The sequence below is a fragment of the Misgurnus anguillicaudatus genome, chromosome 14 (assembly GCF_027580225.2).
Source record: "Misgurnus anguillicaudatus chromosome 14, ASM2758022v2, whole genome shotgun sequence".
In the NCBI taxonomy this organism is placed as follows: domain Eukaryota; kingdom Metazoa; phylum Chordata; class Actinopteri; order Cypriniformes; family Cobitidae; genus Misgurnus; species Misgurnus anguillicaudatus.
Window position 1 is genome coordinate 26,267,501 of NC_073350.2, and position 22,729 is coordinate 26,290,229.

Genomic DNA, 22,729 nt, shown 5'->3' on the forward strand with positions numbered 1-22,729 from the left:
TGCAAAAATCCAGATTCAGACTTTTTTACAGCCTTGAGTGACTAAGTTTTTTTTACCTTAAAACAACGTTTCCAAAAAGTTTCAGTCATTCATCCACTTGAAACAGGGTGAACGGCACTTTCACATTCGCTTTGCAGCCCTCTATTGGCCAAAACCGCACTAAAGATGTTTCCAACCATCGGGTCGCGGTCCTGTAGTTTGAGTGAAAACTACAAAAACTTGCTTTACGGCAGACCTACAATCAAATCAGAGCCAGCTATGCTGCAGTATTTACGACAGTGGTAATGGACAATTCTGCTTCTAACCTGTAGGTGGAGCAAAGAGCAAAAACTCTTTAGTGTTGGTTCCAAAACGCAATAAATCCATTTTGACTAATTTCTGTGTTTTCTATAACAAGAAAGTGACAAGATGGAAAACACTATTTTCTGTTACAAACTTTCACATAGCATCTTAGTTTATAATAACATTAAAAATTCAAATCCATAATTTGATTTTCAAAGATTTATTATAAAAAACGATAATTCTTTTTTCAAAATGCTAATAATCTATTGGATCAATATATAAATGTGCATTCATCTTTGCCATGTTATATTCATTTAGTTGACTAGTGGTATACACTGATAAAAAAATAAACATTAATGGCATTAATCAAAACACTAACTTTGTCATATTAATAACACTGTCATTGCTGCTGTCATCCTTGGTACGTCGTTGTTTAATTTTTTAACGAGTGGCTTCCGTTTCTTCTTCACCACAGAAAACCACCACAGGTTTATCAATGCCATCAAAAGTATTATTTTGTTTTTGTTTTCTTTGTTGATCACGAAGTACAAAGTAGATGAGGAAAATTAGGATTCTGTGTGTATTCAAAGTGCTTAGCGCCCCCATTGTTGTTTACAATGCGTGGAATGGTGCGCTGTGATTTGTTGAGCGGATTTATTGCATTCTGCAGAGAAGGAGGACTGGCGTTTGTTGCATATTGGGAAAAAGGGAGAAAAGATGACAGAATAACACAGAGGATATCGGATTTTGCGTAAAATTAAGAATTTACTTTTTAATACTGACCAGATACAATACTGATTTTGGTGCTAACTCATTTTTTTTTTATGGCGTTTATTGCGTTTTGGAACCAAACTCATTATATCTTGCCTCATTGTTTCTCCCCCGAGTTGGCTGACTGTTTGCGTTCACACGCACTTCAAGACATTTTGCTGGGCGAGATTGTACTTATTATTTTTCATACTTTGTGCGTGCACACAACCGCAGGATTTCACCACCGTGGGTTGCACTTCACCACCGCGATGGTTATGACAACCGTCACAACCGTAATTGTGTGGAACACAAAATAAATTATTTTGAAGAATGTTGGTAACCAATTAGTGTCTGGTCCCCACTGCCTTTTTCAAAATAATTTAATTTGTGTTTCACACAAGAAAGAAAATCATGAAGGTTAGAAACAATATGAGGGTGAGTAAATGATGACAGAATGTCATTTGTGGGTGAACTAAGCCCCCCATTTAACTGGAATATTACTATTTAACAGTGTTTGTGCAGATTTGCTAAACTTTGGTGAATGTGTGTATGTAAAAAACCTGTGTTCTATCCCTTCGGCTGAGGGTATTCATGGCAGGTCTGTGATAAGCACACAGTTGGTGGAAACCATTGAATTCCACAGTTAGAAAAACAAATCCTATGGTATTAAATAGGAACCGCCAACTTTGTACTTTTATCAAAAATATCTTCAACATCATTTATCACAATACTTCCATAGTATTTGTTTTTCCTACTATGGAAGTCAATATACACACGCACACACATATATACATATACATATATATACATACATACATACACATACATACATACATATGGCTGGGTATTGGCAAGGGCCTCCCGATACGATACATAGCACGATACATGAGCCATGATACGATACGTATCACGATGCAATGCGTTGCATGTTGCGATACATTGCAATAGTTTTTTCGTTTTTTATCAAAAATAACAAAAAATAGAGCTGAACACCTGCAGCTCTTAGAAAGCTGCAGGTGTTTCTAAATGTTCTGCCATTTCTCACTCCCTCTAAGTTCTGAGACACAGCCCTATAATATATTTCATATATATATATGAAATTTATACGAGTATGATTAATAAACTTGCTAATTATTATTTTATCAACCACAATAATCATGAGAGGTTTATTTGCAATTTTGCGTTAAAGAAATGTAACATTTTGTGACAGAAAAAACAGACATTTCATAATCTCCTGTTTTGTGAAAAATTATTTTGAATGAAGTAATCTGTCTCTGTTCTGATTTAAATAGAAGCAAAACAAAAACATGACATGTTATCTTGGATAAGTCAAAGGACTCAAAAGATGGATGTGTTGGAAAACATTTATGCAGAAAAATGAAATGCTAAAATTAATGACTACTACAAAGACAATAATTGGATTTGTTTGTGTACTGACATTTTTTGACAGTTTAAATGCAAAACGTTTCAGGCCTTTTCAGTTTTATTTCTATAGTGCTTTTCCCAATGTGCATTGTTTCAAAGAAGCTTTACAGAAAACAATTTAGTACAAGAAACTATGCAAGCATATTTTTATCTGTAAGCACCCAGCGAGCAAACTAAAGGCAACTACAGAACAAAAAATCCATAATGCGCAAGCAGAGAATTTTTGGCTACATCAGGCTTGGTTAGATGGGCCAGTTCTCTTCTGTCTGCACAGTTTGAACATTGCGTCAAGGCTTGTTGTATAAGTCATTGAATTGGTCCTATATACCGTTTTAATAGATCCCAATAGTCCCCCAATGGGCAAGCCAGAGACAACTGTGGCATGAAACCAAAAGTCTAAAAGTTGTTGTACTGAACAAAATAACCTTGGCAGAACCAGGGGACCATTTCTCAACTGGCTTTTCCAAGTTAATGTAGTGTTGGTGCTAGTTGGTGCCAGTCATTACAGCCATGAATTACTTTTATGTGATGCATTTGACAAAAAAATGATATATATATCAAACTATAAAATTATTAAGTTGGTATCTTTAAGATTTCATGTTGTCTACTGCAGTGATCGTGTGCTTTTTTGTTGGCCTATACAAGAAGTTTACAAGTGATTCAAACTTTTATCACTTTCTGAACTGAAATAACTTCAAAACTTTTGATTTGTGTCTAGGCTTAGATATTCACACTGTTCTGCTACTGCAGTCGAAGTTAACTTCAATTGCACTTTAATTACTGTACAAAATGAAAACAACTATCAATTTATCACAAACATGTTTGATCAGACTCTCCTTTAAAACTTTCCACAATCCTCCATGCTATCGTATGGAGGTCCCTGTAGGTGCCCCCTCTTATAGTGGGGGTGGTGCTAGTGGTTGAGCAACGTCTCCAAGCTCGGATATGAGTGACAGGAGCAGCCACTGCTGGGTAGAAAGGGAGAGTGGGGATAGCGTGGGCAGAGACGCAGTCATTAGTCACGGCAAGTACGAGTTTGGATACATGAGCATGCCAGCAGAGGTGACAGGGCCAACCGTGGTAATGGATGCCTTTCCGCTGTGCGCCCTATCCGGATCTATCCCAGCGTCCTTCTCTCTCTGTGACATGCAAAGACTGCATCACGACCGCATGCCCATCAATGAAATGTTAAACGGGCATGCTGATCTATCATCTCGGGAAAAGCAAGCAAGCAAGAGTGTTGTGGGAAAAAGGGGGACATACGACCAGAGGACACTCAATATTGTTTGCAGTCATTATTGTTTTTCTCTCTCACCTCGCTCTCAATATCTCGTTCTTCCTCTCTCTCGTATTGATTTTATTGTTCTTTGTTTTGCCATGAGACGACTTTGCTCTTTCAGTTGATTGTAGTTGTAAACTATCTATAAATGCACTCTGGTTTTCTCTGCCAGAGATACTGAATTTGACAAATGCCCTGTGTTGGTTTCCTTTAGCACTAGACATGTTGTTTCAGTTAATGTATATCTAAAAATATCTGTTTTATATATCTGCCAGTATCTGTCCTAAAGCTGTAGCAAGTTTGTTTATTAACATGCTCATTTCAGTTTTACTGCATGTTCATTTTTAATATCTAGAAAATGGTCCATAGGACTTCTTAATACATCATTTATGGGTTAATTAGCCAGTCTTGGGTTTAATTGTCGTTTTTAAAAACATTTGTGGAAAATAAAGACAAATTGACTAATGTGTCCACATAAACAATATGTTTATAATGGCCAATCATGTGACAAGCTTGTCTTGTGCTTCGTTAATTATTATAATTTAATTGTTTTCTGTGATGAAATACCGTATTATATAAAATACATAAATCCAAAGCACTTACTCATTTCTTGGGAAACTAGAAGAGATTTTTAGATTCCGTTTTAAAGATGCCATTTTTTATTTATTGAAGAGCCAGTAAGTTGCACATTTTTAGCGTCCTATCACTGTTTATAAGTCTCGGACAAATGCATGCAAGGTCAATCAACACTGTAATTTTCTCAAAATATAAATTTAAAATTACCCCATTTCTCAGAGATCCCCAAACGATTCGTTTGAAACCGTTCAACAACCTTTCAGTTGCCTACTCTGCTCTTATTGGTTAACTGACACCGTTTCCGCACAGACCACAGATCAGTGGCACAGACCAACAATAGTGCAACACGTATTGATAATTTACTGAGAAGGCATTATCGACATCAATACACATCATTCGTCATTAATCCAAGCAATAAAAACGACGACAGAAACTAACATTTTTACACTCATTTAAGCAAGTATGTAAGCTAACCGGACCATAGCAAAAATGTAAACACAAGTGCACATGCGTTAGCCGCTTGCTAACGTGACTCCCTGACGGTATATTACGAGTTTAAATACACATCATTCATCACTAATCCAAGCAATACAAACGACGTCAGACACTAACATTTTACACTCTTTAAGCAAGTATGTAACTTAAAGGTTGTGGTTAGGAGACACATGTTGTTCAAAATAAAGTGGGTACTGAACCATATGGGTATCTTTTCTCCTTGAAAAAGTATTTTGAACCACTGATTCTTCATATCTTCATCCTTTGGTAGTAAAAAAAACACAAACTAAAAACACAGCGTGATATGATGTTTACACACTAACTAGCGGTGGGCAGGTCATAGTTTTCGTTTCTCCAGGGCAAGGCTGCAGGCAGAGATTATTATGCAAAGTGTTTGCGTTATGTAGATAAAGTCAGGCAGGAGATTCAATCCATATGACGACTCGTTTCAGCAATTCAGAGTCGACTCCCTACTTTAGAAGCCAATAAGTTTATTAATCGTGCACTTTTTGGTTCAACTACTTTGCACATTGTTTACATTGATGGACAGCTACATGACACACTGCAATACAGGTAATTTTCGTTTTTGGATCTGTGTGGCTTTTTAAAAACCTTTTAAAAATCTGTCTATTTTGTGCCATTTTTACCTTTGATGCCATTCGATACTGGCATGCATTAAGTAGTTCTTTTTTGTTGGCTATGGTTGATCCATATGGACCGAGGGGCAACCTTCCGATCTCTCTGATGAAGCCAATGCAGAAGTGACTTAAACTGCAATTCATCGACTGGCCACTAGAGGCTGGCTCCAAAAGGGAGTCGATTCCCATGTTAAAATGCCCGACTTTACAGTAGAAATAAATATGTTTACAGCCCAGACCAAAAAGATTTTGGTATATATATCTAATTTTGCTCTTTATGACAACTGTGAGGTGGGTGAATTTATTTGTAACTCATCTGTTTCAATTTTATTAAGCCATACATTTCTGCATAATTAAGGGTGTGGCAACTTGAGTGATGGGTGAACTGTCACTACCACCGAGCTAGGCTGGCATGGTTTTAGCAACCAGCCACCTCCGCTTCACCCACATCATCCCCCCTCTTTACCCATTTTCGGCTATTCGCAAGTGATGCGCAGTGACGCACAGTCAAGATCCGCCAACTATCGGCTTCAATAAAGCTCCTCACAAACCTAAGGGTGATGTCATGGACAATACATCCATATTTTTACAGTCCAGGATATGAATTCTTAAACTTAAGAAGAACTTTGATATTATCTGCTGCGTAAATTGAATCACAAAAAACATTCTCAAGTATTTCCCAAATTTCTCTAGAAATCAGTCTAATTTATGATTCCCTAAAATCTCACTGTCTAAGGTCTCATCATTAATGATCGTGATTCTCATACAAAAGGTTACAGTATAGAGTTTAGTGTTGAGAAACTTGGTTTATCTTTTAACATGCTTCTTTTTTCCTCCTTGTTGTTTGTGTTTTCAGGAAGATATGAATCTTAATGAGGAGAAGAAAGCGCCACTCCGGGAGAAAGACTTGAGCACAAAAAGGGAAATGGTCCTTCAGTACATCATCACAGCTGCGAAAACCGTAAGTCAAAGTGTGACAGCATCCGCATACACTAACATGTGCATAAATCTGAAAGCACAAGTAAATATATTTGCTGAGCACCATTGCCATTGTGTTCCTTTATGCTACCATCTCCTCTATGAAGTGTTTTATCTAAGTTTAGATTTTTTAGTCCAGCTATGACTCAAAGTCTACAACCCGTTTTAGAATGGGTATCTAAATAAGTATTAAGAAACGCATGAAAGCCACGACAGACAATATTAGTGTGTATCTGTGCTCGTGTTCAGTTGTTGTCGGATATCTGATCTGAGCGCGTGTGTGTCTGTTATTGTACTTGTGGGTTTGCCCTGATAAAAATATCTATAACTGCAGGCCTCTCTTATGAGGACATTGACAAGCTAAAGACTGTATTTATGTGAGATGATTGCCTTCATTTTAGTTTGTATCTTTTGTTCTCGTCTCCTGAGGTGAGAGGGAGGCGTTGATCTTCCTCGCGTATACTTATTAACTCATATTGCTATGGTGAAAGATGGCAAGATGTGATTTAACATCATGTCACATGTACTTCACCATTTATTTGTGCAAAGTCTGGAGCTTTGGAAGGGAAAATATAGCAGGGAGAAGAAATACTGCTGAAAAACAGAGAAAGATATTAATATATACAATCCTTTGTAATAGTGACGGAACTGTTTTGTTTTGATGCTTTTTCAGTCACATAGATAGAGTGCTGCAGGGATGACGTACTTTTGTAGGCCAACTTTTATGAATTTGGAAGCCTATTTTTTTTTTGTAAATTTTAAAATTCATAAAAGTTGTGTTTATTCGTGAAAAATTTACTTGTTGGACAAAACGTGTAAATGTCATAAACTTTTGTAAAAAACAAAAGCTTATTTTTTGTGATAATCAAAAAAATCTTTGGGAAAAATGAATTGGCTTTCTGGCGAGAGAACCCAGTGTCCTGCTAACTTGGCTTGGTTAAAGAGCACCTATGTCATTGCTAAAAATTATGTTATTTTGTGTATTTAGTATAGTACAATGTGTTTGCGTATAGGGCTGGGTATCGATTCAGATGTTACGGATCGATTCGATTTCGATTCATAATCTATCGGATTGATTTGATTCCGATTCTCTGACTGTTTTTTTACCCGATTCTCGATTCAACTCAATGAATATAGATTTAATACAAATACTTTATTTATTTAAAAAAAAAACAGTGAACATAAATTTACAAGTGGGTTATTAATAAAAAGAAATAAAGAGCCACCAACCTGTATATTACACTTTTTTATTTTAGGTACACTTGGGTACATTAAAACAGAACCCATCTCTAATTTTCAAATGCATGCACATATGTTAAATACAATAAAATTTTGATGCAAGATGAAAAATGTGTATGCTAAAAAAAGTCAAAACATTCGCATACCTTGATCAAACAGGATCAGGTTATTTAAAAAATAAAATCGATTTGTGGCCTTTGAGAATCGATTTTTCCTCGACCACGTTTAAAACAACAACAACGATTAATCGAAAAATGTTACCTTTTTCATATCGTTAACATGTACTAATACACACTTGCACACCAAAGGAAATGTAAAATCGTGAATCGGACCATAGGTGCTCTTTAAGAGTGTATGGGATTTGGTCAGTAAATCTGCTGATAACGTCAGCTAATACTCACACACTAAGGGCCTGTTTACACGAGAACGCTCGAGGGTGGAAACGTAAAAAGATTTTATCGGATGTGCCTTTCGTTTACACAGCGAAGGCGTTTTGGGGGCTTAAAAACGCAAAAAAGTGAAACCCCCCTTCAGAGTGGAAATCTTAAAAACGATCTACCGTCGCGTTCTCGTCTAAAGAGTAAAAACGCAAAAGTCTGCTCACCGTGGCTCTCGTCGTGTACGCATTTACGTCACAGGCATGCGCCAGTTCAGGAAAATACCAACAAACATGTCTGATTATTTCCATACGTCGGACCTTCAAGTTGCCATAGCAGCTCTGATAAATATACAAGTCTTTTCAGCAGTTGTACGAAATATTCACAGCTAGGCTTGGGCGGTAATACGGTAATATGGTATACCGCGGGATCTAAAAATAGCAAAGGTATCAGTTTCTATACCGCCATACCGGCATTTAAAAAAAAAACAATGAACTTATATAGCAGACAAGGATTAAATATTAAATTAGGGATGGCGAAATCTAAAATTTTTCTTTACCTACCATCGAGCCATTAACCAAAGAGTTTAAAATATGTTACTCTGTTTGAAATAACAGCTATTTCGAGCCGCGCCTGTAATTTCACAACTCTGTCGCATCTCTCTGCTGCTCTGCCTCCGGCTCATCCGAAACATCATTACCGCAAACGCGTCGCCGCGGAGCTTGTATGCTGTAATCGGAGGACAAATGACTCCTTAGTTTCAAAATGGTTTGGGTAAGGTGATCGCGTGGAAAATAAAGGCGTTTGTCTCATTAGAAAGCTCATTTGAAACATTGCCGCGGCTTATTTAAGAAAATGACAGCTTCGAAGAGAAGCCGCTTAAGTTTGAGGTAGTGCTAAAAATAATAAAGAAAGATGATGATCATCATCACCTTATCAGTTAGCACTGAAATGTAGATGTAATCCATTTCCAAATCTAAGCATCTTATGCGGAATGTTGCCTAATAGACTGCAACACGATGGATAAAACAGGCACCTTCAGAATGCATAAAAGACGCACCGCCAACTAGGCAGGTCTAACTCACTCTGTGCCTTCTAATAACGTCTATACAAACTCTTTTGTATAATTATAATTACTTTTTTATTTTTCAAAAAGACAAGTGTCAACTTCTGTTAAGTGAAACATGGACGATGCAATGCTCTGCTGATGCGAGCCGCGAGAAAGCCCTTGTCTGTTTTAGAAAGAATGCAGCAAAGATATTTAATGCTAATGTATGAGTTTCATTCATTTATGGTGAGATCCGTGCGTTCTAGTTAACAATGCAATGCAAGCGAACAATGCCGTGCCGGCGCCTCCATGTCACGGTTATTATATTCTCTACTATATTTGCTTTTTATTTATTAAATACATGCAATTGGTTGATGAAACATTTATTAAAATTAAGACACAATTTATACAAAACGAAATTCACTTTAAAGAAAGGCTTTCTACAAAACAAAACCTAATTAAGTGGTAAAAAATGTCTAATGATTTACAAAAACAAAACTTAATCTGCACTTTACTGTTAAAAGACGTAAATGTTAATAATTTGGAATACAACCAGGAAAGACTTTCGTTTTAATTATTTTATTGCTGGATTTTACAAAAAATATTTTTATTTTATATGCTGGAATATGCAGAAATATAAGTTAACAGAAGGATGAATTTCTTTATTTCATTAAAATATGGTGGAATGTGCAGCAAATAGGTTTAAATGTTGAGCAATTTTCTTCAAGTCTTGCTTTGATAACATTTTAGCTTGATGCAATGTGAGTGTACAAAACCAAACGCCGTGACCTCGCGCCACAACCCAAATGCCCTGACCTTGCGCCAAATGTTTTTATTGGTTTATAAGTACAAACAGGCGAGTTATGAAAAATTGAGTGTGAGGGATTTGTTCACTTCACACAAAAAGATCCTGGAAATTGGAATGAGATGGCTAACTGTAGTAGCGTTTAGTCCACTGTCTATAATAGCCTAATTAAGAGATCACTTTTTAACCAGCAACTGGTTAATTCTGTTTGACCTTTGTATTTAACTTTTTTATAAACTGCTAGTTGTTGCTAATAAAAGTTGTTAACATTGTTGTGCATGTTATTTTGCTATTTTTTTCAGTATTAGTGTTTGGTATTCAGTTTCTGAAGGGTTTAGGCACAAGCCAACATTATGGTGACGCTGTCTGAGCCTTATTTTATAATTATTCACGGTAATACCGTATACCGGGGTAAAATAGGGAGGCGGTTTGATGGTATCAAAATTTGGATACCGCCCAAGCCTATTCACAGCTAGTATTACTGATCAGAGAAGGCGCCAATTCGTCGGAGGCAAACCAGAAGGCTTTGGACGAGACCTGGGAGAACCAGGAAGAAGGTTGTATGCAGGCACACGGACTTGGTGTTGTTGTGTGTCAGTGCTTCACATTGCCACCTAGCCGCCTGGAGTTCATACTACATCAAATATTACACACTTTTGTGTCACCATATGCACGCAGATTTCCCCCTCAAAACGCTTGTATAAACGCGGAATAAAAAGTGATAACGCAACGCCAGTTTTTCGGTTTCTTTTCAGATCGTTTCCATGTAAACGTAGCCTTAGTTGTAACCCTGTGATGCAGAAGTTGAACATTTCGATCAAATTTGTGGAACATATGGTGTAATAGTAGACAGACACTAAATCTTTCCTCTATCTGAGCATATGAATAAATTATTATACATTTTGAGAATTAAATTGTTTAAAGGTGTTATCCAGCAAATTACATCACATGTATGATCAGCATATATGTGAATGGAGACGTTACAGATAAAAGACAGAAGACTGTTGCATCTGTGAATAGCAGATGTGGAACATTTACTGGAAAAGGTCAATTTAATGGGTTTCATGTGTTAAACTGGCTTTTGTCTGCCCTTTTGCGTTAACATTGATAGGTTAATTCATTCGCTGAAATTAAACCTAATTCAACTTGTATGTTAAATACTGTCTGTTTGATAAATTGATTTGAGTATACTAGTACAGCGTTGGGAACAGAAAAATTGCATCAGGTGTGCATTAAATACTATAGTTAGGTTACTCAAAGCAGCCTCACGTAAACATGCAGGTTGATCAGCATTAGATTGATTTCTAAATTCTAAGCCATGCCTTTTAGGGTATTGTTTGTCTGTTTTTAAGTCCCTATGTGTTGGTGACAGAATGACAAGCGTACTAGTCTTAGAATTGTGTGTTCAACAAATCCTCTAGTTCTTCCACTGCACGACATGGCTTCACAGAGGTGGAAACTCTACATGCAGGATTTAGACAAGGTGGATAAAAATGCATTTTTAGCAGGAATTAATTCCTCGATCTAATCCTCTTGACGGTTAGCCGTGCATTAGTTTACAGGGCCTGCAAACGATGGGAGTGAAACAAAAACAAGCGAGTTTAATTATAATGCCATTCCTCTCTTTCCACTGAGAATTTAATTATTTTGGAGTGCTTGGAGATTTCAGGATGATTCAATTTGGATTGTATTTGCTATCAGGAGTGGCTGTCCGAGACTTGTGGTTTTCTCCAATCAGCTTTAGTCTCTGCTTTTAGAGTGCTAAAACTCATAGACATTGGGCAGTAACTTCCAGTGTTTTAGAATCTATTGAATAGGCTTTATGCCCAGCTGCACTACTTCCTGAACTTCAGCCAGCTCCTTGTTTCCTGTCTGCCATTATTGGACAAACTGATTAATCCAGGTGTGCCTGACCTCAGTAGTCACAAACAAACTGAATAATCCAGGTGTGCCTGACCTCAGTAGTCACAACAACAATAATCTGACACACCTGGATTAATCAGTTTGTCCAATAATGGCAGACAGGAAACAAGGAGCTGGCTGAAGTTCAGGAAGTAGTGCAGCTGGGCATAAAGCCTATTGCATCAGAAAATGGCCTTGAAGTAGACGACCCAACATTCTTCTTCCATCAAACAAATCCAAATGATGCTGCTTTATGTTGATTTGAAATAAAAGGCTAAAACCGTTTGAAGGCAATAAAGGTGTTTTACAGAAGTCAAGGCTTTTGATAAGTAATGCTATTAAATATTAATAGGAAGACATCCATGCTTGCATTCCCTAAAGAGTGATACTCTTTTCAGCAATACTGAGAGCACTGAAGTAGTAAAGACACCACTTTGAAAAACAAAAGCACTAGTAAACTCAAAAAATCCATTTAATCCACTAGTTAAATTTTTTATAATTTAAAGTTTTACATTAAAGTGTTTTAGTTTATGAGAGCAAAGTTGTTGCATTATGCAATGTTTATCGCAGACCCCTTAAAAAATTAAATGTGACAAAACAGGCAGTGATGGGTTTTTCATAATCAAATAACCCTCTTCTTATGCTGCGTTTACACCATCCGCGGTAGAGGCGTCGACCACGAGTGATTTCAATGTTAAGTCAATGTGAAGATGTCTTGATGCGTGTCTGGAGGTAGACGCGATTCTGCCTCATTCACGCATCTAGTTTGCGTGAATGGCGCGAATTGAGCGTTGCCGCGGGAAACGCATGAGTTGAACAATTTGAACTTTGGCTAAAAATGCGCCGCGTTAACCAATCAGGAGCTTGCTCTAGTAGTGACGTGATTACAGGAAGTAAGAAGTCGCAGAAGCCCCTCCCATGATGCAAATTTTTGGTTGAATGTCTTGATGACTGGAATTTAACGCGCGACTTTCATGTGTAAATGAAGTGCGTAAACTCAAAATGTTCAAGGGGCAAACTAGACGCGAATTTGACGCCTCAAACGTGGCTGGTTTAACCCACAGTTATGCTGACTTGATCTAGGTTCTCTCTCTCTATCTCTTTCTCTCTCTTTCTCATTCTTTGTCCTGTCCCTGCCTTCCCTCATCTCTCTCCATCTCTTGTCTTTTGACATTCAGGCCTGGTTGTTTACCCCCTGTCCATGTTCTTGACGAATAATTGCCTCTCACTGAAGCCTTTCCTGTTGGCTCTGCTACTTCGTCTTGCCTGGTAATTGAAACTATAGATTCTGGCATAGGCACAGTTCCCTCTCTATGTTAACAACATTCACCTTTTAAAACATTCACCTTGTCATAGCCAGCAGAGATTTGGGGTATAATTACCATTTGATGTATCTTAAATAGATGGCCGTACTCAAAGCTTTTGGGAATTGATGCATTGTCATTAGTCTTTGTGTAGTGCTCATTAATTGATAGTAAAAGAGTAGGTAAACAGGAAATCCCTGGCATTTTAATACTGAATAGAGCTGAATAGGTGCTGTGTAAAATAGCTAAACCTTTGATCATTAAACAGTGAGTGTTCAGCATATTGTTTTGCTGCTTGTGTGTAGTGAAGAAGGTTATTAGCTATGAATATGGAAATGGTGAATGCGAGGACACAGTGTCAGTGCGAGCTAATGGAGGATGTTGACTCATCATGTTCTAATAATTAATGAATGAAGACAAACTATACACATACTGTACAGGTTCACTTAAGACACTCTAATACCAATACTCTTCCCTGGTGTAAAAGGCGTTCTCGTTTTTCATCATCATCATTACATTTACATTTATGCATTTGGCAGAGGCTTTTATTAAAAAAATACTTGCAGTGCATTTAGTTTGTATTCCCTGGAGATTGAACCCATGACTTCTGCGTTGCTAATGCAGTGCTTTACCAATTGAGCTACCAGAACCATCAGCATTCGTGCTTTCTTATTTATGATTTATGGTTTATGTGGGTGTTAGATATTTTAGAAAAACTGAAGGTTATGATTAACAGGATTACATAAATTCTTATGTCACCATCAGCCTTGTAAAAATAGTGCTTTGGTTGGTTATTACAAAGTTTGCTTAAAACTAACCTCTCAATTTCTGTGTTGTGTCCTCTTTGAATGTAAAATTACAAAGCTGTTGATCGAATTAATTATTGGGTTTTAATTAGCGCTGTCAATCGATTAAAATTTTTATCTGATTAATCACACTGTTTTTGTGTGATTAATCGTGATTAATCGCATTCTTGTTGTGAAACTGTTTTGTCATCACTAACTGTATGCCCCAAATAAATCTTTAGACTAAACAAATTCAGTCACTTTGTGCATTTAAAGGTAAATGGATCAATATGGTGCATTTTGAGAGTAAAAAGTCACTAGATTTGAGAGGAATTTTATGTTCTTGTAAAGATCTCGTAAAATCTTTGGCTGCATACAGTATATGAATGGTAATAATAGGGGACACAAGCCACATACACAACATATATGATATGAGATTCATCATTGGTCAAAACATGTTTATAGAATAATTAGTATATGAACAGCAAAGCAACCTTTGCACTCAGAATTTGAAGTGGATACTGTAACATTAAAGTTACAAAAGTTATATTGTGACTTCTAACTAGGGATGGGCATTCGATTAAGTTTTCTTTGTCGATGGTCGGGAGGATTAACGATCGACTATCGATTAATCATTAATATTTTTATAATAAAATTTGTTATTTAACTTTTATACTTAAAAAATGCAATGAATACAAATATACAGCGTGTTTTTCCTCGATGAGACCTTTATTACAAGATCAACTTGTGGCAGACAGTTAAACTATGTTTCAAACATATATGTGCGTGCATGTGCGGTGCTCTAAAGCAGCGGAACCTGCAGCTGTGAGCCAGCGTTCTTAAACAGAGACCTCATTATTAGTTCCAAATTTAAAAAAAAACAGATTTATGTTTAACATTAAATTAAACAAAAAACATAATACTTAGATCTGAAAGGTTTTGTCAAAATGTAACTCAAAATTATTCAAGCCAGAAGAAGGTGCAAGATATTAGCCTTCCTAACATTAGGCTATAACAAATTAGGCTACTTAAAGCCTCGTGAAAATAACTAACTTTAGTAACTCGCATAAAACTTCTGCACCAGTCTACTGATTTTTTTTGAGAAATAAAAGCATGTTTTGGGATCAGACGCGAACGCAACCCATGGGGTGACCGTCAGTCCAGCCGCCGCCGAAAACAGCCGCTCTGACCGGGATGCACAGGTACCTCAGCGCTATCTTTTTCCGCATACAGAGTATGTGTGAAACAGCGTGCGTTTTGTGAGCCCCATTTACCATTGTATAATTATACTAACATAGTCTTTTAGTTTTTATTTGTTGTAAAACAACAGTAGACATTAACTATGGTCTCCAACTCCACAATATACCATAACCATGGTATTTGTAGTAAAATTGCAGAAATACAAATCGTTTTTAATCTGCAAAAAAAAAAAAAACATTTTCACAATGATAAAATCATGGCTAATTTTCCTAAGGTAGTAATTACAAAATTATATATGTTTGAAAGACGGAGATGCGCGCCTGTCAATCTATTACATAATAGAGCGAGGCCAGAGACAAACGTGCTCATAAACGGGAGTAACATGGAATAATGTGTGCATCTTTGAATAACTGTAATTTTAAATATATTTTTGTCATATTAAGTTTTGAGACATGGCCTAATAATGCTTTTTTCACTTGTATTGCTCATTTAGACTTATTGTGCGGGTAACAGCGTTTTTGACGCATTTACCTCAGAGATTATTTTAGCAATATTGCTTGTTCCGATAATAATAATACAATTTATATTTCAATCCTGTTTCATTGTCTGTTTATTCATTTCATTATGCTGTTATGTTAATGTGATGATATTTATTTGCCATATGAAACGTGCCGTTATATGAATACTTTTGTATAATATTCAAATTATATGCGGAATAATGTGCATCTTTGAATAACTGTAGGAATACAGTTGCTTATTTTTTTCATAAAGTTTTGAGAAATAATAATATTGTGAGGATTTATTTCCATATGAGACGCTTTTGTCGTTGAATACTCTCGTTTATTATTTGGAAATCATATAAATACATAGTAGGAAATATATAATGTGGAAGGGTAGACTTGCAAAGTTACTCTGCTTATTTTTATTTATGATATATGTGGAGATAAATAAAGCATTGCAAAACTGCTGATTTGATCCATTCAGATCCTGACCACCAGGCTAGAGATTTTAAACATCCTTAATACACACTTACTAGTCTGTCAAATAATATATAAAATATATTGTTTTGTAAAAAAATGATGCTTTGTTCTATTGTTTATGCGGAAAAGTGTTCACAGAAAGTGTCAATCACATGAACGTTTTATATGCAGAATAAGCGGTCAGCAGCGCACTGCAACGAGTGCTTCACGGATTCGCCGCACACATACGCAAACGCACTGCATACGGAGTATTTGTGAAACAGGAGTAAAATAAAAAAAATGCATTTGATTAATTGATAACAAATTACGAAATCGACGAAATTCTTAACAATCAATTATCGATCGTCGATTAATTATGCCCATCCCTACTTCTAACATTTCATTTTGGTTTATCAGTAGTTTGGACAGCTCTTACTTTTATTTTAGTCTAGGTCCCTGTCCAGGAAACCGCCCCTTAGTGTCTGGAAAGGTTGTATTTTGCGTAGTTCTCTTTTGACAAAGCATCTGTCTTAAGAGGTCACACACCGGGCGAGAAGCGCTGCGTCACGCCATGCATCTAAAAATCCAAATCATTATTTTCTATGAATGTACACACATTGGTGGCAGCTGTCCGCTGTGACACTGGACGCTGCTCCAATCCCTGCCACACCACTCACATAGTTTAACATTAAATAGGATCATATTTGAGGAAACATATTTGTCTTTACAGTTACCACACTGTGTAATTCAACATTTGAACTAAAAACTAAAGTTTGTAATAGTTTACAGTGTCCTGCCTACCAAACACACCTTTTAATGTGACGTAATAAGACTTTAATGATGACAACACTAATAAACCGAAACCACACAATGCATATGTCTATCTGTTCTATCGTTTACGAGTAATTAGGAGACATAGTTTTTCAGTAATAAGGATGTAGGAGTGCTGGTGTCCTCACAGTTTCTTTCCTCATTAGCATGTCTAGTACTTGTGCTACCAGATTTGCACTTACCTAACCCCAACCACTGCCTGACATAGTGCACACCAAATGAACTCTACAGCTTCGTTTTTATAATTCTGCCTTATACCTTTTTTAACAGATTGGAAGGCAGCATTACAATTTTTTAATTTATGCATTCGGCAGTTAATCAAAACGACGTCAAGTGCATTACAAGTAGTGATAGACCGATATATTGCAGAGGCCAATATATCGGCCGATATTTGGCTTTTTATTATCTCCATTGGCCAATAAATCTTTTCAATCAACCAATGCATTTCTTTATTACTTGAATTTGTTGTTTGAAATAAAAAGACACTTATGCGGCTTTCACATAGGATGCGGTGTGCGCTACGCGGGCCGCTAGGTTCCGCGCAGCCAAGCGATTTGTGCTCTGATGGCCAGACCAAAGTAGGCGGGGTTTTCAATAAATTACTACAGCGTTTATATTTGCGTTAAATAGTCGATGAGGAATACAGAGACTGATGTTGCTCGTCTCCATTTCACGTAACTTTAAGCATACCTACAACAAGCTGCTTGACTTAAAACACACCTGACATGCCAACTTGAATTGCTACGTGTTTCCATGACACGGCTTTCCTTCCGATGTCTCTGTAGGAGCATAAACTTTATGTCAAAGCTCTGAGAATCCAGATTATAAGCCATTGAAATGAATGGGTTTCATAGCGCAGCGCACACCGCATCCTATGTGAAAGCCGCATTAGTGTTACTCAATGTAGAGCCAAAGTCTGACAGACAGTAAAATGACCAATGATTATTTACTTCTTAACATGACGTTCCAACAACACACTGGTTCACACTTATTTAAACAGTACTGTGAGTCAGAGCCGCTTTGCATCGTGCAGCATTACCACCAGGTGTGCATTCTTTTCGAATAATTCAATGGCCCAAAGTCAATTATTCCTTACATATCGGCCATACAGTTCTTGATATCGGTATCGGCATTGGCCATAAAAAAAAAACCCATATCGGTCGACCACTAATTACAACTTATATATTTTTTAGTAGTATGCTTGGTGCCTGGGAATCAAACCTGTGATTTTTGCATTTAGTCTATAGGAAGACTTTTCTTCTGATAGAAAGCCATCTCAAGTCATTGCCACAATTTCAGTGGAAATCCATGGATGAAGTGAAATGTCACTTATGAGATCTCATTTTATTTCAGATACTGCCTTACAGTGCAGCAAGCCTGTACATATATATACTATAGGCAGTATAGGCACCCTACATGGATTTTTAATGAAGCAAAATCATTCTATGTTAGTTGCCGTGACCTCAGATGATTGCTCAGGAGATGTTTTATTTTTTTATTGTTCAAAGTACAGAGAAAGACATTGAATTGATATTGTACCATGAAAGATGTAGTCTGAAGCGTGAGTCCCTTCAATTACCTCTAAAGCTTATACAACCTAACCATGTTGTAGAAAAACATTTTTATTGGTTCAGTTAAGTACTAATAAAGTTTTTTTTTGTGGTTCATTATAAGTTGGTTTCAAAGATGACCATAGCTGAAGGTCAGGATTTCAAACTGTTTATTTTTTCTTCTTTTAAAGATTTGAAGGTGAATATATGACATTGATTATTATTCAGTCTTAAAAAGTTTCCTTCTAAAAGATTTTGGTTATTAAAAAGACTATTGTGATGTTACCTCGTGAGACTTTACACATGGAACTAGACCACCAAAAAACCATTGAAGTCCTTTTATCTAATCTGATAAAACCTCTGCTGATTTGGTCAAATACAGATTGATTGTTATTTGAACAGTTAGTTGAATAGTCTTAAGAAAAGTGTAGCTTTTTACCACTGTGCAATGTGGGCTTTAGACATGTAATCATTGTATATCAAAAGACTGTTCATTTACAGGCTCCTTGACAATGACATAAAATCTGTGTCATAATAGACTTGTACCCTTTTAGTTGGTATACAAAATAACTTTCTACTAAATCACATAAATTTTGTTACAGACTGACAGTAGCCTTACCAGATGGAAATAATTAAAGATTAAAAGCATAAAATAAATAGTTTTTTTTTTTAGATCTAATACACAGATATTGTGCATGTATTTGTGTGTTAAAGGCTGCACGTTTCCCCTGATTCATTAAAATACAGGGACAGACACGCTGAGTCGATCTTTTTTCCAAGGACAGCGCTACCATTAAGCAGTCACAACATTCATCAGTCAAATTAGGAATGTTTTATTCAGCGTAGAGAGAAAATGAAAATTCACAGACTCCTCAAAAGGTTATGTAAATAGCCAACAGTGTGCTCACAGCACTGACAGAAATGCCCACACATTTATTAACTGGTTAATTAGTTCTTTTCTTTTGCCTTTTCTTTGAACGGTCTGTCAGCAGCATGGGGATACCTGAAGCTCTCCTAAAGAAACGTGTAAAGAGAGATGCTCTACACTTTGCTTAGTGTTGCAACTTTCCTTTGCCGGATGTATCCAAGGGGGAAATTCAGATGCATTTTATTGTGATCAAATCTTGATTGTGAAATAAACTGAAATTAAAGGAATACTGGTAACAATTTTTAACAATTACCGGTAGTTAATGCATTAGCTATCACGAACTACCAATGAACAATACTTCTACAGCACTTACAGCCTTTGTATAAAATCAAACTTCGTTAACATTAGTTAATGCACCATGAACTATATTGTTCATTGTTTTTTCATGTTAGTTAATGCATTTACTAATGTTTACTAATACAACTTTATTGTAAAGTGCTACCGTAATTGTTTACCTAGTATTGTACATTCTGTCATCATTTACTTTCCGTTATGTATCAAAGCTTTAACTTTCTTCCACAAAAGGTAGAAGTATATCCTTCATGTCTTGCTAAATGTCTTTAAATATGGTTGAATGTCAAAGGCATTACCTTTCATTGCTTCTTTGGCACATGACCGTTGAAACTTAACCTGGCCATATTTGACTATGCAAGCACAAATTAAATTTAAGTCAGGAAGATTTATGGCAGAGGGGAGGACTTTGTTACTACTGATTTAAATTCACATTTCCAATGAATAGGAAAAACTATTATATTTAACATGATTTACATTTATGGATAAGCATTTTCCTTTAAATTCCTGTGTCTTAAAAATTAAACCAATGTGAAGAATCAGAAGCAGTAGTCAATAGTCAGGCGGCTTCTCAGAATCTTTCTATGACTTGATTCAGTTAACTTTGCAGATAATGCAGCGATGAATGGCTGTCATCTTGGTCCTTAAACATTTATACATTTCCCAATTCACCACCTACATTTATTCTCGTAGAGTTGTGTTCATCATAACAAACCAAAGCATATGTTCCTTTGTGAATATTGTATTTAGTTTCTGCGCTCAGACTTTGTTTTGCTTTTGCTACTATATTGCCCAGAAATGCTAAACCTCCCACATCCCTCCCAGCTTAGTGTGCCAGTTTTTCAGTATGAGCTGCCAGTGATGATGAAGATGAATACAGGAAGCTGTAGGAACACGTGTGAGTGATTATCTACAAAGTCATTGCATAGCTTGGTGCACTGTAAAAAAACACCACATTTAGTGAAGACGGTATGTGTGATATTATGTATTATACAACAGTTCTTTCTGGTTCTCGAATCTGATTGGCTAAGAGCTATACGATATTGTACTGATAACGGCACTGTAACCGCTTCACCTTTCGTATTATTCCGCCACCTAGTGAATGGAGGTCCTAAGCAGGCTCATCTCTGAATGGAAAAACACAGACGCGCTGTTTGAATCACTCTCCGTGCGTCTCATTAGTTTACTAGCTCATAAATCTGTCTGTGAATTCCCAATCGGAAGTTAAGTTATTATTTCTTCAAAGATCAGCGCTCTTGTATGTTACGTTAAAGTTAATGGGAGAAATGTCTTGTCACATCGTGTGGACGATTAACACTTGGAAAGAGGAATATAAACACTCGTTTTTTTCTGGAGCTATATCTTTTATCAGAACGCGAAAACACCGTGGAACTGCAGGTAAGCCCCGCAGCTTTTAAATGTGTACATTGATCATTTACTTTATCGTGACGTGACTATTAAAACATGTTATGAGATATCGCCACTGGTATATTTATAAGCAGCATGCAAAAACATCTCTCTGACACTTATAAAAAACCGTTTTGTATAGTACTGACAAGAACAAAGTTTAATAATAATAATAATCGAGTGCTCGTATCGCGTTAAGAATAAATGAGAAAGCAATAGTAACGTTACACAAGTATAGTTTTATTAACTTTTACCTCGCGCCAAAACAATAACAACACAAAAGACACTAAATATGATTAAAAAAACAAGTACTAGTTTGATCATGACACCAAATACTGCTGATTTGATCTCATTTTGACGATCATAAACAAACAAGGCCAACATGAGAGCCGGGGAATCCCTTTCAGAGATGTAGCCCAGAGAGGGCGGTGGTCAGCGGGGCGAGTGAACACTGACGTCCGCTCATGCTTTGGTTCTCATTCGTACCGAATCTCACTAAGCAAACGTTCAAACAGGCGCTATCTTTACTAATCGACTGCAGATTTAAATATAATACAGATACATTCTTGACTGAACTAATCTTAAAACTACACTTTGTGACCAAGAAACGGTAATATAAAGAAACGGCTTTTCCGTCCATTGAGTTGTTATGAGCTTCAAAGCAGCCGAAAGTTTTACCTGTCATTCTGGCCGCCCTCAAATCCGTGGCGGAAGAAGTAGTTCTCAAACAAAGAGGCTTTTAAAATAACTTCGTTGTTGTTTTCTAGTTTTCGTTTTTCAAACGTGTGCCGTCGAACTGTTGTATAAAAGCAATATCGCTCTCGGAGTCGTGTGATATAGCTCTATATCATCACGGCTGTGATTGCCTCCGGCACTCGGCCTGCGGCCTCGTGCCTCTGGCCTAATCACAGCCGTGATGATATAGAGCTATATCACACTCCTACTCGAGCGATATTGCTTAACCATCACCTTACCTTTCTTATCATTTTCTAGACCTCTCAAATATGATTGAGTTGTTTTACATATAAAAACTATCACTTTTAAAAGTGTTAAACTATAGATGGTTTTGACGGAAACAACATAAACAAATTGCTTTTGTGGCCTAAACTTAACTTTCGGTAGACTTATCCAAGAATCAATAACAAGAGTAGAGTGGATTATTTCTGATAACAAGCTAAATTAAAAGTAATTTACATTAGGTCAAATCCTTTCTAAAGTGTATTAACTACTACACTGAGATAATTTTACTTTGAAAAATTAATGTATTAAAATCCTAGCTACAGATCCTTAAATTCTTGCCTGGTTGCAACGCACCCTAAACATTGCAATCTGATTAAAATGGTAGTTTTCATGTACATTCAATATAATCCGATCCGAAAGCCAGGGTTGCCAGCTTTGCGTATCAAAACCATCCCAATGGACATTCAAAACTAGCCCAAAAGCATCTCAAAGAATATTCACAGCCCAAATACCAATAACTAATAAACAAAATCTTTTCATTTGTAACCCACAGAAAAAATAAACTTGCTGAAACAGTTTAAAAGTATCCCAAATCTGGACTAAAAAAAGCAACGCCACCCAGAGCACAGCATCTCTTGTTGAGTTCACGCTTTATCGCTGTACAAAGATGAGTAAAAGAAGAATTGTTCCAAAGTTTTCAGATATAGGTTATAAAAACGA

General features: G+C 36.6%; 1 protein-coding gene across 4 annotated transcripts in view; it reads left to right on the plus strand.

Moving 5' to 3' along the window:
- Nucleotides 1-22,729, plus strand: part of diaph3 (diaphanous-related formin 3) — a 391,776-nt gene that overhangs the window by 34,989 nt on the left and 334,058 nt on the right. For all 4 annotated transcript variants that reach the window (XM_073876167.1, XM_073876164.1, XM_073876165.1 and 1 more), the window contains one exon: nt 6,302-6,406. In XM_073876167.1, the coding sequence (XP_073732268.1) occupies nt 6,302-6,406 (105 nt within the window). The remainder of the gene's footprint in view (nt 1-6,301; nt 6,407-22,729) is intronic.